At 41.4% G+C, this 17,406-nt stretch overlaps 1 protein-coding gene across 3 annotated transcripts; it reads right to left on the reverse strand.

Moving 5' to 3' along the window:
• Nucleotides 1-9,708: 9,708 nt before the first annotated feature.
• skic8 (SKI8 subunit of superkiller complex) lies at nucleotides 9,709-16,512 on the reverse strand. 3 transcript variants are annotated; one of them, XM_053426622.1, is made up of 11 exons: nucleotides 16,410-16,505; nucleotides 16,013-16,089; nucleotides 15,894-15,921; nucleotides 15,489-15,594; nucleotides 13,985-14,157; nucleotides 12,652-12,800; nucleotides 12,318-12,411; nucleotides 11,744-11,837; nucleotides 11,368-11,460; nucleotides 10,837-10,915; nucleotides 9,709-9,877 (listed from the first exon to the last, which is right to left on the reverse strand). In XM_053426622.1, exons 2-11 carry the CDS (start codon nucleotides 16,022-16,024, stop codon nucleotides 9,788-9,790), a joined length of 918 nt encoding a protein of 305 aa, XP_053282597.1. In that variant the 5' UTR covers nucleotides 16,025-16,089; nucleotides 16,410-16,505; the 3' UTR covers nucleotides 9,709-9,787. The 3 variants fall into 3 exon arrangements, with proteins under 3 accessions (XP_053282597.1, XP_053282598.1, XP_053282596.1); XM_053426623.1 differs by having other exon boundaries at nucleotides 15,894-15,916; nucleotides 16,013-16,061; nucleotides 16,411-16,501; XM_053426621.1 differs by having other exon boundaries at nucleotides 9,710-9,877; nucleotides 16,013-16,061; nucleotides 16,411-16,512.
• Between the last annotated feature and the right edge of the window lie 894 nt (nucleotides 16,513-17,406).

Below are 17,406 nucleotides of genomic sequence, written 5' to 3' on the forward strand. Positions count from 1 at the left end.
GTTCGTGTAGAAACACAACGTTTGTGAGGGTCCTAATGGCTTGGAGGAGCACCCGATTATGGACAGGGCTCATCATGCCATGGGGGACCGACCGCGCCCGTTCATCCTGCGGGTTCACGGTTTCACAGGATCAGGGTTCCCACGCTTGCCTTGAAAAAAAATTCCATGCTACCTCCTGATTTTCCAGGTACCATATTAAGTAATGATCTATAGGCCCCTGAAGCTTTCCGCACCCCCCTCCCCTCACAAACACAACCCCCTAGGACACCTGACTACTAACTTGATTTAAAAGATGTGCCAGTCAAGTCTACTTTGTAAATGCTTAGAGATTATGTCTTATTGATATATCAATGCATGAAATAATGCAACAATCTGTAGATGAACAACAATTTACTCTGACACTGGGACCAGTCTCCCTCTCGTGCAAACTGGGATCTGTCCAGCAGGAGAACTGCTCGTCTCCTCACCAGAGACTCTCAGACGCTTTGTGAAATAAAAGATGAAATAAGCCCGAGAGATATCACCACTGTCAACAGGGTGCATGTTTTTCACTCCTTACATTTGTTATTGAAAATAAAAACACAAGCTGCTGGAAGAAAGATGCAAATGAATAAATAAATAAGATGAACAAGAAAAAGATGGAGGGAAACAACACGACCCCGTGACCTCTGTGAAACGCTGGGTTTGTTTTCTTACTGCAGAAAATGAACAAAATGCTCAGGGTTAACAAGCAGGTCAGAAGGTTTCCTGCAGAGCCAAGTGTGTGTGTGTGTGTGTGTGTGTGTGTTTGTATGTGTGTGTGTGTGTGTGCGTGTGCCTATAGCACTGAAGAAGAAGACGACTCATGTCTGAAAATGCTCGTTCAGATCTGCATCGAGAAATCAGATGAACAGAACCGGCACCACAGGTTTCATCCTGCGGGGGGGGAATCCTCTTCTCATCACCAGAGGAACGATTCCCTCTACAGTGATCAGCTGATCCCTCCATTAGAAAATGAACCAGATTTCCCTCTGACTTGTTTGTAACTGGAGCTCACACACACACACATGCACCAGCCCCAGAGGAACCACATGTGGATCAGTAACTGTCTGTCGGTCCATGGAGCCGGTTCTGATTCTGCTGATGGTTCCAGTGACTCTGCAGACTGGTCTCCCTCTGCTACTTCCTGTCAGTGTCGGGTCACTTCAGGGAAAGAGGTTTCATGTCCTGCTGTAAATCAGATTGGATCTTCCTCTCTGGATTTCTCTCCACGCACATTAATTCAAACATTAATGATATTTGGCCGAGGCCTTCACGATGAATCAATGAAAAACGAAACGGAATGACACCAGTGACAGATGGTGCAAGGGACGGCCAATCACAACAAGACTAGTGCATCACAACATCCTGCCGAACACGCCCACATGGACTCTGGCTGTCACCATAAAAGATTCATTAGTTTGCTCCTGCTCAAGTCATAACAGGTTATTTATCTATTATGTTTTTGAATTCAATAAAATGCTGCTATTTAAATGTTTATATACTATTTATGTTAATGTTATATATAGGGCTGTGAAATGATTACAATTTTTAATCAAATTAATCACAGGTTTCTATGGATTAATCATGATTAATCACATTACCGATTTTTTCGGAATATTTTTGTGAAAACAAGATTTATGACATTTAACTTTTCTTTTGTGCTGCAACTCAGCAGTTCTTCAGCAGTTATCATTGCTTTTCCATATGGAACATTAATATAATCTTCATCCTAAACAGAATTCGGGTTCCTTAGCCATTGTGTGGTTGAATAAAACTTTTTTTTTTAAATTATTTGAGCTTCTTAGCCATAGGATGGTTGACATTTTTTATATTTTTTGTCACACAACCATTAACCACACCATGATACAATCTAATGCCTCTAAAGGCCCTCTTAGCTACTCGGTCTTTAGCCAGTTGGTGAGGCAAAATAACTTGTTCAAATTCTCTGACAGTAAAGCTGACCGCTTCTTTTGCACAATGTGTCCGGCGAGTGAGTCTGGTTTGGCGCATTCCACTTGAACGCCCCTCGCCGACCAACACATGCTTCGCGTTGCGGTGGTTAGGCGGGTATTGCTACGGTGAAACGATAACGTCTTCTCGCAGAGTGTGCATATCACCTTGGTTTTACTGAATGTTCGATCTTTGTTTTTTTGGAACACGATCTCCCCGTCCAGAAGGTCCTCAGGTTCATCAGAATTATCCATGTTGTTTGTTTGTTTGAATGGCAGCTGCCGTCTGACTGCATTACGCCGGGTTCACACCGGACGTGGAAGCGACGCCGAAGCGCCGCGCATTACTAATAATATCACATATTTCTGCTGTTATCAGCCTGCAGTAAAAACGGCATTTAATCATTTTTTTCAAGCATATACTTACTTGTTGCTCCAACATTAACTGCAACAGCGTCCCAACATGTGTCTTTTTTGGTGTTGTCTTTATACAACATATGCTGAGAATCAACAACTCAAGTTACTTCTCCACTTCAATGATTTATTTAATGTCATCCATGTTGAAGAACTTCTCCGCTGTTAGCTCCGGTAAATGTCGGGTGTCGAGGGTAAATTACGTATTCTCCACTCAAGCCTATGTGGAGAATACGTAGCCCCCCCCCCCCCCCCCCCCCCTCTCTTTTTATCTTTATGACTGCTTGTGTGGCTGTAGTGGATGGGCAGAGGGGGACATTAAATAATGTGGTTGGTAAAAGTGGTAAAATTAAAACTCCAAGACAACAGGACGTGAATACAAAGTATGGGATGCATATTTGATCATTTATATCATATAAAATATGTCATCTATATCGTTTAAAATCATTTTTCAGTGTGTTTCCTGTCGCGATACGCTCGCGTCAAGCGGAAAAAATAGACTCGACGCCGAAACGATCGCTTCACGGCGCTAGGCAGCCGCGGCACAACGCTACGCTTCAGCCTCCGGTGTGTTCAGCGCTGCGGTTTAACATGGGAGTGGATGGGAGCCAGAGGATTGGCGCTGCGCTTAAAGGCCAATGTATGCTTCTGCGTTTTGATGGACACGGACAGATAGGACCGCCCTCTCCAACGTGGAACGCCCTCTCCGTGCCTCTCCGAGGCTCCTCGGAGAGCTTTTCGTGCCGCGCTCATTTTTCTAACTATACGTCGAAATGACGGACAGCCCACGGATAGCACTTGGCTGTGATTGGTCCGCTAACGCCAGCATTTCGGAATGGAAACTTCCTGTTCCATTCCCTACATCACAATAAACCAAAATCACAACTACGACTCTATGATTAATGTGACAAGTGTGTTAAGCCAGCGGCGTTGTCCGGCTGACGGTGGCTGGTTAGAGCACTTACGGCATGTGTGTACGGTCACATGAGGTTATAACGAACTTTGATAACGGGGATAGCGGGCTAGCCACCATGCTAACTGCGGTGGGAACAGCACCAAAACCCGCTGACTTTAATCCCACGGCTCGCATGACACTGTTTCTCAAACACCGTCAGGTTAGAAGCAAACACTTGGTAGTAGCTAGTATCGGGTGTCCGTGCTGACTGTGTGTGGAAGCTGGGGGGGAGCTAGCTGCCTCCGTGTAGCTTCAAGCTGTTGCAGCTGTTGAATTAGCAACGCAGTTTGGAAACAAGACCGGGGAACCGCTGCGTTAAGACACGATAACATAAGCATTTTGACCCGCTGGGTGTCACTTTATTCAGCAAAAACTGTCGCGTCATCAACATCCTTTTTCTGTTAGTTGCCATCGTTCACTGTGTGTGAGGAGCCGGGAGGACGTAAATAAAACCAGCGTGGACTTCTTCTATATACCTCATGAGGTAGGCTTGTCTAAGCTCGACTTCCGTTTCGCCATCTACTGTTCTGGCGGTGAATTGTTTTCACAACAAAAAGGCTCTTAGAACTATAAATCAAAAAGGGTCCGTCCGATCCGTCCGTCCGTCATTCCGAAACGGACTCGGAGAAGCATACTGAGGCCTTAAGGCCAATGTATGCTTCTCCGTTTTGACGGACACGGACAGATAGGACCGCCCTCTCCAACGTGGAACGCCCTCTCCGTGCCTCTCCGAGGCTCCTCGGAGAGCTTTTCGTGCAGCTCTCATTTTTCTAACTACACGTCGAAATGACGGACAGCCCACGGATAGCACTTGGCTGTGATTGGTCCGCTAACGCCAGCATTTCGGAATGGAAACTTCCTGTTCCATTTCCTACATCACAATAAACCTAAATCACAACTACGACTCTATGATTAATGTGACAAGTGTGTTAAGCCAGCGGCGTTGTCCGGCTGACGGTGGCTGGTTAGAGCACTTACGGCATGTGTGTACGGTCACATGAGGTTATAACGAACTTTGATAACGGGGGTAGCGGGCTAGCCACCATGCTAACTGCGGTGGGAACAGCGCAAAAACCCGCTGACTTTAATCCCACGGCTCTCATGACACTGTTTCTCAAACACCGTCAGGTTAGAAGCAAACACTTGGTAGTAGCTAGTATCGGGTGTCCGTGCTGACTGTGTGTGGAAGCTGGGGGGGGGGGGGGGGGAGCTAGCTGCCTCCGTGTAGCTTCAAGCTGTTGCAGCTGTTGAATTAGCAACGCAGTTTAGAAACAAGACCGGGGAACCGCTGCGCTAAGACACGATAACATAAGCATTTTGACCCGCTGGGTGTCACTTTATTCAGCAAAAACTGTCGCGTCATCAACATCCTTTTTCTGTTAGTTGCCATCGTTCACTGTGTGTGAGGAGCCGGGAGGACGTAAATAAACCAGCGTGGACTTCTTCTATATACCTCATGAGGTAGGCTTGTCTAAGCTCGACTTCCGTTTCGCCATCTACTGTTCTGGCGGTGAATTGTTTTCACAACAAAAAGGCTCGTAGAACTATGATGCTCAAATCCTTCATCCCACACACGGTTACAGAGCTGCCAACTTTTCAAAAAACCTTGGAGTGAGATTTTGTCGGGCACACAGCCACACACGTTGGTGGCTCAAATATCAGGGAATTTTGGAATTTGGCGTTGTATCCATGTTGTTCGCTGCATTCTGGTGGCCTTTGGGGCCCGAAGTCGTTGATAAAACAGCTGACAGGGACCACTGTTAGAATTTGGTAAGTTTATCATTTATTTTATGTATAAATTCATACTTCATAATTATAATAATTTTCAAAAGGTTTTAAAGAAACACACATCCAAAAAGTTGTCAACTGTAGGTGCAGGACAGAGGAAAACATTTTCTTTATTTTTCAGACATTATAATGTATCCATGTCCTTCTCAGGTTGACCACTTGACATGTGAGAGCCTGAGGAGTTGTTCCCCCTGTGTCCATGTTCGAGGACTTGCTCTCTGTCTGCCTCCACTCTCTGCCTTCACTGTACCAAAGTTTGTCTGTTGAGTCTCCTCTAGTCTGGTGAGTTTATAATTTTTTATGTTTTATGAAATCATACTTAATTTGTGATGATTAGAGACATTATAATGTATCCATGTCCTGCTCAGGTTGACCACTTGACATGTGAGAGTCTGAGGAGTTGTTTTCCAGACACAGGTAGAGCTAACAGGGGCGTCACCCTGGGCCTGCCCTTTTGGACTGGGCTTCAGCTGCAGATCTAAAGGCTGCTTCCAGGGGCATGGGGCCCTCAGCCTTTGTTTTTCTTTCCTTCTGCACCTTACAACATACATCACACCTTATTTTCACACATCCAAACACTGTTAACACCACTGACGCGTAACATATTTTACACATCCCAATACGTAGTTAGAGCTATCTTGATTTGGAGTTAAATAAATTTACTTTTGGCTTGAGAGGTTTGTGTGTGGCCTCCCTTCTTGTTGCCATCTTTGAGCTAGGTGGTAACAGTAGTATGCATGAGAGAAGACGCCGCGAGATTTGTGGACTTCTATTTGGTGTCTGCTGATAATGTAGTGGGCTGGTCTGGACAGACAATGCCAGGGCTGAATTTTTGTCTCAGTCCACCCCTGAGCACAACTGATTTGGACCTAATTGGGGAATGACATCAAAACTTTTCCCAGGGATACCAGAACATTTGAGAGCAATGTCCATCCATCCATCCATCCTGGGGCGGACTTGGACCATAATTAAGGCCGGGCCTTCGACTCGTGTCCAGGACACACTTCACGCAAAGGACCAGACATCTAATTTTGTAGGCCAAGTTATTTGGGTTATATCACTGCCCTCTGCCATCTTTTCAGTGATGTCATCTTTCCAAAGTGCCATAAGAATCCCTATTTCTGTTACTAAAACCAAAACTGTGAAAATTAGACATTTCCATGCGCTGTTACTAAAACAAATCAGATGGTCCTGATATTGTCTGGTTGAAAATCTGAGGTGGTGAACCGTCATTGTGAAGGGAAATTAGTTTGTGGAAACGAGTCGTTTCTCAATGGCATTCTGTTATTTTGTTGCTTGAATGAAGTTTTTCTTTTATTCAATAAATAATACATCCATTAACTATACCATTATCTGTAGCTGGATAGAGGGGGGGGGGGGGGGCATCTTGGATAGGTCACCGCCGTATCACTGAGCCAACATACAGACACATTTGTTCACCACATTCACCACTATTCTCACCTACTATTTAATTTAGAGTCTCCACTCAATCTTGACCCAATCTGCATGTGTTTGGACTGTGGGACTGAGTAAATGGAGGAAACCCCACGCAGACATGGGGAGAACACGCAAAATGCCGTACTATGAAAGCCATGTGGCCAGCTCAGTAAATCAGACGTCATTACCTCTTTGCCTTTTTAAACTAAACACTGTCCCATTTTATATATATATATATATTTCCTTATGGTTTTCTCCTCTTCAGATGGAGTTCCAATCCTTGTCCGACTGGTCAGCCAGCGTCTCCTTCAGGTCTCTGCTGGTCAAACATTGCCAGGCAGAGTACAGGAAGAATTAGACAGGGAGGGCATTTATCAAAAGAGTGGGTCCTGCCTGGAGCCAGTCAGGGACTTGAGGCTGATTGATCGGCTGAGGGAAAAGCGCAACAACGCCAAATCTTCCGGTCGCTTCCTCAATACCATCAGGTTTATTGGGGAGCTGTTCCTCTCAAATGTTCTGGCTGAGAAAGCCATGCACTGCTGCATCAGGAGGCTGCTGCAAAACGGAGAAGGGCCGTCTCTCGAGAGCTCTGTGAGCTCCTCCAGCTCATCCAGCAGGACCTGGAGGGGGTCACGTCCAGGGAGGGGATGGAATCCTACTATAACCAGCTGGAATTCATCGCAGAGGAAGGGAAGAGGGCACCAAGGCTCTCCCTTTTGTTGAAGGATACAGTGGACGCAAGGAAAAGAGCAGGATCCACCCCCCACTAAGTTTTTAATGAAAACTCATGTGGGAAATACAACTTATACACTTATACAACTTATACAGTGATATTTGTAAATGGACAAAAAAAAACCACTGCAACCCCAGCTCCTACTCTGTATAATGTACACTGGGTGACATCATGCCCTGAGAAATGTCTTTACTCTGTTTGAGGTTTGTACTAGGTTGTCAATTAATGAATAAAATGTTTTAAATTGAATTTGGGTGTTTTTATGTCTTGCATGCAGCTGCCCTCACATTTCAAATAAAACCCATGTGGGAAATACAACTTATACATTTCCCCTTTTCCCAATAATCTATGAAAAGCACAGATGACTGGAGAGTTTCTGGGACAACATTTGACAAAAGTAGTTAACCTGAACTGAACATCAAATCTAAATGAGAATTCAGTAAAAAAACATATTTGATCTCATGTTTTATCTCCTTACAGCTGGTTGGGTTAGACTAGTTTCACTTCAAGCTGTGAGGATATCAATATAAGCCTCTCGAGAGTGATATTTATGAATGGATAAAAAGCTTGGTTGCCAGCAAGAGCATGATATTATTTGACAAGGACAGACTAACTGCAGCTTTGTGTTGAGTAACACTATTTTAAACCAATCCTTAAGATATTTCAGTGCAAGGGTAATAAATACGGCATCCGAGGTCAGACTCCTAAAATTAGCTCAGTATCGTCTGCTGAAACTCAGAGACTCTGTCTGTGAGCTTATGTTTGTGCACTGGACTAAAATGTTGTTGCTTTTGGGAGACAATCTCGCAGCATGTTTCAGGATTCCCAGTTCATGGACCATGAAGGTTAATACATTTTGCACTGATCTGTCCAGTCGTTGTTGGGACAGATTAGTGTGGTGGAAACGATCAGACATAACCCTCTCTAACATGGCAGCATGGCCAGAAAGAGAACTGCTCTTATCTATTTTTAACAGTGCTCGGGCCCTAAAAAAGGAGAACCCCAAATGCATACAAACAGAAAAGAAAGAGAGAGATACTGTGTGTGGGCAGATGCAAGATCTAGTTAAAGGCTGAAGCAAAGATAATTGTTTAAGTTTTCTTTTAATTTAAGACATTCCCTGAACTAGCCTCTCTGATAATTCAAATATAAATCGTCAGACGTTTCTTTTCTTTTCCAGTGATTTGATTATTTATTTCATTTATCACTATTACTCACTTTGCCGACAGATGGCACTGTTTCTTCTCATATCATATTAATAACTTTATTCATGGCTCACACAATGTCCCTCAGTATTAATGACTCTGCCTCTGTCGCATGAATCATAGTCGAATAAGAAAACCCAGGGTTAACTGAGACACCTGATAATCAGTGGTAAAAAAAAGTTGATCAGAATGGCCGATGTTAGGTTAAGTGAAGCCGAATAATAAAAACCTATCCTGGTTATGTTGAACTTGCTTCACGGTACAGGCCCTAGAGGTCTTTTTTAGACGCGCTATGGAGTCTAATGTTTATTGTAATGAGTTTACACTGCTATTGACAAGATGGTCAATCTCAGTGAAATTAGGGGTTTTAAAGAATTCTTTAGTTGAGGAACAATACTGTATTAAATGTAAATAAAACAATTTCTTTCAATTTAGCTACAACACCATCAGATAGAAAAACTCGATGCTTGGTTACTCCAGCTTTTTGTAGCCATGTCATAGAGACTTTCTTCTTGATGTAGTCATTTCCACCCTCTCGTCCTGCAGAACTCGCTCTTCAAAGTTCTTTTCAAGCTAATTCAGTGTTTAAGATCTCCGTACAGAGTTTCAGGGATGCAGCCTTATACCTTCAAAGTAATGTTCTTGACTGATTACAGCATATTTGCATTCAGACTTTTCTGATATTCAGTGGAATCAGGTTATTTTGCGACATAACCTCATACAGTAATATTTCCATCTCCATGCAGGGACGTATGTGGCTACTGTTGTAAATTAAATTGACAGTTTTCATATCTTTTTATTTAGAGAGCAGTTGTCCTTGTGGCACCAAGTCAATATCTGTACATTATACATTAATGCCTTTTGCTATAGCTGCAGCAGATTACTAGTCTGTAGTACACCTGCTGGGCCACTAGGTGGAGATATAGATCTTAAGAATTTCTACACTGCTGCAGAAATTGCTCCAAGCTTACGTCTCCTTGCTTTTAACAGTAATATTTCCATCTCCATGCAGGGACGTATGTGGCTACTGTTGTAAATTAAATTGACAGTTTTCATATCTTTTTTATTTAGAGAGCAGTTGTCCTTGTGGCACCAAGTCAATAAAAAACTGAAAACAGAAACACGAGTACAAAAACAACCCTTTTATTTGACCATACTTGGCCAGTGCAAAATAACCCATGACATTTACAGTTCGTCCCTCCCTCCCTCCCCGAGTTAACAACTCAATGATTTGAGAAAACATCGCAGAAAATCTTCTCCTGCAGCCTGTACAGGACGTCCCTCATCACATGGGACAGTCGTAGATGTGGATAGCGCGGTCGTCTCCAGCTGAGATGATCTTGGAGCCAGTGCTGTTGTACTTTACACTCCATACCTGAAGATAACAAGAGCAGAACAGAGGATGACAACAACTTCTGTGGTGATTAATTCTGTTCAGCTCTCAAACCTGAGCACTAAACTGGGTTTATTGTACGGAGAACAGAGCCAATTAATCACTTGACAAAAACTCTGATAGCGTAGCATCAACGACTAAAACTTGGCTGAACAGTGAACACCTCTCATGATCGCCTTCCTGAACTGTAAGAGCTTTATCTTTAACGAGCACGGCAAACTCCATTTAGAATTCCTAATATTTTAAGTTTACTCGCTGAATATCATAGACGAACCATGGTTTCAGGGGGCAGGGCGTGAATAGAAGGTGCATGATCCTTATTACAAGTCAATGTACCATCGAACTTGTTTTTAATGTCCTCAAAATGTTCTTATTCATAAGAAAAATATAATTTTCTACATCGTTTCGCTACATCAAGCTGAAGCACAAACCTGCATGTACAAAACAGTGGTCGTGGATAAAGTCTTTTCACAAATATCCAAGCGCCTCTCATTTGATCAGATGCTGAGAGTGAAGAACAGAGCAGACTGGGCTGAAAGACTGATCCAAACAGCAGAACAAAGCAAAGCTAAAACAACCGACTGACTCCAAATTTGCTCAGAAGATTTTCTGGCTTTACACACTAGAATTTGACAAATCAACAATATGGCCAAAGCAACTGCCCCTGACCTCCTCTCTGAAGAGATGTGCCATTTATGTAGGAGGCTTTGTTGGAGAAGAATGTCCCTCCCCACAGGCATCAGTAAGCACAGATTTAATGATGCTGGGTTAATTGGTTTTGCTTGAGCTGAGGCATCAGAGACGGTTGATGTGAGGGGCCAGTGTGTGACACTGGCCATGTTGGTTTCTCAGACACATCAGCACCTCCAGCTGAAGGATTTTCTCACTTTAAATTTAATGGTAACACATTCAGTGAAGAGAGGACAGCTGAGCTTTGTCACCTGATCTTGATGGTCGAAGAAGGTGTTGATGCACGCTCTGGAGCTGGCGTCCCAAACCTTGACGCTCTTGTCCGACGAACTGAAGAAGGAAGCAGAGAGAGAGAGAGAGAGAGAGAGAGAGAGAGAGAGATTGTGTTTAACAAATCATGTCAGAATCACACTGTGTATCGTTTGGCTGACCAGCTTAGTTTATCCTGGCATGATGAACTGGAAGCTGTGTCTGAAAAACACCTTGAGCTGACGGCTTCACACAATGGGAAGTTAGAGGGAAACGCTTGTCAGCTCACTACGGCTGTTATCAGAGACGTGAACTTTGGAAAATGTGCGAAAAAATTTGGTCCACACATTTTGAGGAGTTTGCCATTCTCATATGAAGAAGACACAGGTGGAAATTGTCAGATGCATTCACAACAACAACAGGAAAATCTGTGGAACATTCAGGTGAGCGGTATATATATATGTAACTACATGTTTCTACTTCTTTAGATCGTGTCCTCCTCACACAGTATTAAGCCAGAGATGTCGGTTTACCTTGAGACAAAGTGTGTGTGATCTGGGGAGAATGCAACATTAAGAACCCATGCTCCATGTCCACTCAGTGTAGCTGCCAGGTTGGCATGTTGCCTGCAAGACAATAACAGAAAAATTGGAGCAAACAAAATGGTTGTTTTACTTTTTTTCTGTCCTGTTCCCTTTATATCTATGCTTGTAATTTGTATTACTTGCAAAATTGTAACACTTAAACACCCTTTCCTTCTTTTACTCTGTGTCTACATATCTATTTTTCAATTTTCATTTTACTTTGTATAATGAGCACAACAATATCTTGAGGAACGATATAATTCTATCTCATCTTATGAACCAAAACTGACATCAAGAGTAAAAACGAGCTGCCAACTGAACTCACACGTCGTAAATCTTAATGTAGCCATCGTCTGAGGCTGTGATCAGTAGCTGGGAGTCAGGGGAGAAGGTGAGAGATCTGATGGGCATGGCGTGACCTGTGAGAGGGAGGAGAGAGAGTCTGTCAGAGGGTTTGTGTGTGGCTAATTTCTGCCTCTGCTGTTTTCAATATGTAACTCCGCTTTTAGCTGCGTAAGGAACCTCACACCTGAAGCTCTTTTTTATCCATAACATTAAATTATTACTTTGTCTTGAGCTATTGCAGGTTTGCTTATTTCCCTTACTATTTAATTTTTTTTAATTTGTGGTAGAAATATTTGTCAATTTATTGGGTAGTCAGTTAAAGGAATATAAATAGATCATCCTGAAAAGAAAAAGGATAACAAAATGTCACAGCTTTTTAAATGTCTGAATTCGCTGCTTTTTCCAGTTTTTTACTTTTGCTAAATCTTTTAGTTTTCAACCGTTGCTCAGAACCACAGAGTGTACATAGATATAGAAACTGAAAATAATTCCGTAAATAATCCAGAATTGCAGCACTTGTTTCCTAAATCATATGAATGAATAAGTGAATCTACCTTCCAGTGTGTGGAGTAGTTTTCCAGTGGCAATGTCAAAGATGTTGATGATTCCATCAATGGCTCCACTTGCCAAGTATTTTCCATCAGGGCTCTGAAGAGGAAAATAAATTAGAACACATTTTATCATTGAGTATAATTTAAATTTATAGAGATAAAGACACATGAGGCAAGACTATTAAATAATCCATAGACCTGCAGATTAAGGGTTAAGAGCTAAAACAAAGGGAAACCTTGGTGCAGATGAGGAGAAACCCAAATCAAAATGAGTTATTGTGAAGCCAAGTAGTGACCCCCCCCCACTAGAGCAAAATGACAAGTTATGGCTCCTTACGTAAGCTATACTCAGGATGAATTTCCCTCGAGTGTCCAGAGAATATTCCTTCTTTCCACTTTCCACACCAAAGATGTTGACCTTGCCATGATGGCTTCCTGTGGCGATGTATTTGGAGTCGGGGGAGAAGGCAACCGACCATGCATCCACTGAGGAGGAGAGCAGAAAGACAAGGGGAGGATTTAACTCATCTAAATGATTCTATGCCAGGAATTGTTTATTTTACCAGTGTAGTCTAGAGCATCAAACAATTATTAAAGCTATAGTTCATTTTAAATACGCATATCCACATGTGAACCACTAATCTGTGCCTTGATGTTATTAACCACTGATATGTCTTTTCTCACTGCACCTGAGCAAGACAAACATCCTACTTTCTGCTCTGTTGGCTGTTAGCTCAGCAAAGTAGTAAAGCTTAAATCCACAAAAACAAAAACGAGAAAAAAAAGATCTTACGTCTAAATAAACCAAACACACCAAAATACAGTATGTTCTATCAGAGGGAAAGAAACGTCTGCAATCCATTGACCCCTACCAGCTACTTGGTGAAATGGAGCATAACTAATAGAAGGTGACAACTCAGCTGACGATACACAACATACTGGGTTCTTGAAGGGGGGGAATAAAAATGAGACTTTCTGAGCAACAGATGTTTCAAGACCACACTGGGTTATAATTTCTTTATGTGGTGATTTTATTCCACTGGCAAAGGATACACAATAAAAAAAAGAAGTGAATGAACACTCAACCCAACACAGAGAGAATGATTATGTGTGTAAGTAATTCTAAATGAGTTTTTTATAGCGGCATCAGGAATTGTCCATAAAATTATAAAAACATTTCAGACAAGTCTGATTAATAATAAATAATATCTGTAGCAATGAAATAAAGACAAAAGTTCAATAAGGCTGAACTTACTATCTAAGGTGGATTATTCTGAAAATAATGATTCAAACACTTTTGTTAACATAAAATGTGAGAAAATTAAAGTGGTCTCAGACTTTTCGATTCCTCTGTAAAGTATTTTCCACCACAAAAATAAAACGTGAAGTCAACAGGTTGGAATATTACTGTCAGTTATTAGTTACTTGATAAATTATGCGTATGAGGAGGCAAATGTAAAAAAGAAAAACTACTACTAACATATTTTTAAATAATTTTAATCAAAATCTTGACTCGCAGTAGAGACAACATAAAAGCAATCTCCTCTCATACAACTGTCAGATAAACAGCAATTGGAAGCATAACCACTCTATTAAAAAGCTATTCTACCATCAAACACAAATTATTAAAAAACACACAATAACAACATATCCATGAGGCCCAGTCTCACCTGGTCCTGCGTCCATGGACTTGATCTGTTTCCCAGACTCCAGGTCCCAGAGACGGATGTGAGCGTCCAGGGAGCTCGAGGCAGCAATGGCTCCGTTGTGACTGATGTCCACTGACACCACACCCAGTTGGTGTCCTTCCAGATTCCACTGCAGCTCCAGCTTCTCGTCTGACCTGCATCAACAGCATGGCACAGAGATATTTCAGCCATGTCAAGACAAATCGGGATTATTTCTGCAGCACGTTCATCAGGGATTCTGGTGAAGCTGGGATCCGTTTCACCAAAAATGTAAAATCATCTCAAGCTGCATCTATGAGCAGCATGAGATGGTTTCCCTCATCAAAACAAACATGATGCCTGTGAACGGTCGAAGGTGTAGATTAACGGTGAGGACTTTACCATACATCCTCCTGTTTAGCATTTATAAGCAGTATAAACATTAAATAAATACACATAATTTAACTATGTTGTGTGAATAGACAAATACTAAATGACAACATAGTAGACACCTTTGGAATAATATAAAATGTGACTGGAGGAGAAATTATACTTGTTGACAGATACCACATGAAGATTTCCTGATAGTGGCATTACAACATAATTAAAGTGTAACAAACCACTTTGAAATGTTTTTCTACTGTAAATAAATGCTTAAAAGGGGACTCACGGCAACTCACTTAAAGGCTGTTTGATAAAAGTCACACCAGGACTTCAAATCTACCTATTGATCATCTCTACCATTTTGAAATAAACATGCAGGCACAGCAGGGAACGATCCATAAAGAAGAATGCAATGAAGTGTGTTGTTTCAGACTGCAGCGGTGATCACAATCAATACTTTCTCTTGTCTTCTCTTCTCTTCTCTCTCAATCTAATACTCTCTCATTCTAATACAGACCAAGTTCAGTAGAAGAAAGATCCTGAAGCCATATGACCAAAGTCACGACACTCTCAGAGATGTGATGTCTTACAGGCAATTAGAGAAACTGTTTATGCTTTGTTACCTAAACGCAGCGTCTGAAGAAGATTATGACAGTGTTATATATTTTCCAATGGAGCATAAGCCCTTTAATATAAAATTCTTAGTTTGAACTTTATTAAAATGTCTTTTTTTAAATCCATGTGTATCTGTCGTTTCATTACCGGTATGATTTGTTACATGTGTTGTGCGACAAAAAGCTTCTGTCATTTGATTGTCCTAAGCAATGATGAAAAAGCTCTAGTGATTTACTTCATACAACCTTTTTTTTTCAATCAGATGACTTTGAACATTTTGATTTTTTGAATCATATTCCCTCGCCAAGGACGCTACATGATGTATACATCTTACTGTTGTGTTTTTGTAATTTGTGAAAATCTTGATATAGACATTTTAAAACAAATAACAAATATTGTGAAACGGAGAGATACAGAATTGCATAAGAAACCAATAAAAGAATATAAAGCACGTGAGTGGTATTCAGTACAGAACAAGAGTAAAAAAAACAACAACGTAAGAACTCACCATTTCCAGACTTTCACCATATCATCTAGTGAGCCAGTGACAATGGTTTCAGACCCATCCGCCTCACTTTTACCCCACGCCGCCGTCCAGATGGCGTCATCGTGTGCTGAGAGGAAGGAAACGCAGTTTATAACAATGTCAACAAGTGATACTTCATAAAAGAAACTAGGGGTTGATGGGGAAAGTATGAAAACATCAAAACAAAACAAAAAAGAGTGTATAGTACAACTCTTAAATACTTTTCTACTCAAGAGTTGGGTCAGTAACTCAGGGTTACAATTATCTTGATGTTACTGCTCCTACATATTAAGGAGTAAACGGGGTGGAATATCTATGTTCTATTTACTGAGTAAGAACATAAACACACTTATACATTGAGATGTGTTTGTCTGTGATGTCACTCACCATGCTCCTGCTTGAATAGGATGCTGTACTGGAAACCAAAGCACAAGTTCACAGTTAATCTCTGATGCAGTCGCTCGGTGGATGGAAGATATGAATGAACGAGTGAATCTGTTGCTTACCTGAGTGCTCATTGTTTTGGTCCAGGAGAGACAATCAACTTATATCAACCTGTGAACAACAGGACCTATTAAGGGACCGTGCAGGTAAATAATAACGAGTATTCATTTGATGGATCACTGTTAGTCAGGTGGCCGAAACCAACTACCTAAAAAGACGCTTTAGAGGCATGAAAAGCAGACGATGACATTTTAATTGAATTGCACATTTGATTTTGCACCGTAATGTGGAGAAAAGTGCTTCAACACGGCGGCTAACGGCGGCTAGCTGCTAACTCTGCAACCGCTTCACAACAAAGTGAAGTTTGTCGTTTGAACGTCAGACTCTCGCTTCCGTTCACCGACTGGATTGTCTTCTAATTATTAAGCTAGTTTTTTAGGATGAATATGCGCTCACGTACCTTCAAAAGCCTTCTTAGAGTCTTTATCAAATGTCTGGAGCGCAGTGAATTACATGTGAACCGCCATGACAGCAGCGAGCATGACTTCCGGTTTTCGTCTTCTTCGCTTTTTAAAAAATAACCTAAGAAGCGTACTACCGCCACCTGCGGTACGTGGCAGTAAGGCATAATAACAGCAATAATACAAGAAATATAGAAAATAACGTTATTTATTATTCACTGGTCATGCACAGTAAGAGAAATTCATCCAATTTTTTAAGGAAGTGTTGCACTTACATTCAAGTTCAAACAATTAAAAGCTAAATATATATATATATATTATATGTTAAGAAAGGACCAAGAGACACTGATGATCTCCAAAGGTACAGAAAGCCCCAAGCATGCCTCTAGACATAATTCACTGTTTAATGAATTATGTGTGGGCTTATCATGAAATCTAATGGCCCAGAGTTGAATCTAGTCTTGCTTTAAAATTCATTCTCTGTGGTGGTAAAGTCTGGGTTATTCAGGGCCTGTATTTTCACTATGTTTGCTGATTTATATATTGGCTAAGAGGCAGCGGTAGGGTTTAGATTTTTTCAAGTGTGGAGAAGGTTCTAAAGACAATATGAATAATGCCGTGGAGCTCTTCTTCCCCACTCCAGTTAATAAAAATCAATCATTTGAATTATAGTAATAGTAATAATAATTAGATCGAAACAAAGCTATGGTTCCCTTCACCAGTTTGCAGCCATTTGTGTTCATGATACACAATTAATCATTCAGTTTTGTACAAGCAGCTCACTTAAGGCAGGTTGTGTTAAAAAACTTGCTCAAAGGTACCTCAACTGCAGATTTCTTACTGTTGATTATACAACTCTGAATGTCATTGATACTCAGCAGTGTAAAAAAACAAATGTGTGTAAATCAGTGTTTCCCACATTACTTAAAAATGCAGACTAATGCATAATGAATACAATTTAATGTATATATAATGAGTGAACAAGTTTCTGAAAA

This window comes from Pleuronectes platessa, chromosome 7 (genome assembly GCF_947347685.1).
Source record: "Pleuronectes platessa chromosome 7, fPlePla1.1, whole genome shotgun sequence".
Lineage (NCBI taxonomy): Eukaryota > Metazoa > Chordata > Actinopteri > Pleuronectiformes > Pleuronectidae > Pleuronectes > Pleuronectes platessa.

Excerpts from the sequence above, each read along its gene's own strand:
- skic8 (XM_053426622.1), bottom strand. Across the intron at positions 15,595-15,893 it reads CCTATTCAAGCAGGAGCATG|CACACGATGACGCCATCTGG; the intron begins GTGAGTGACATC and ends CCTTCCTCTCAG. Across the intron at positions 12,801-13,984 it reads GTCCATGGACGCAGGACCAG|TGGATGCATGGTCGGTTGCC; the intron begins GTGAGACTGGGC and ends TCTCCTCCTCAG.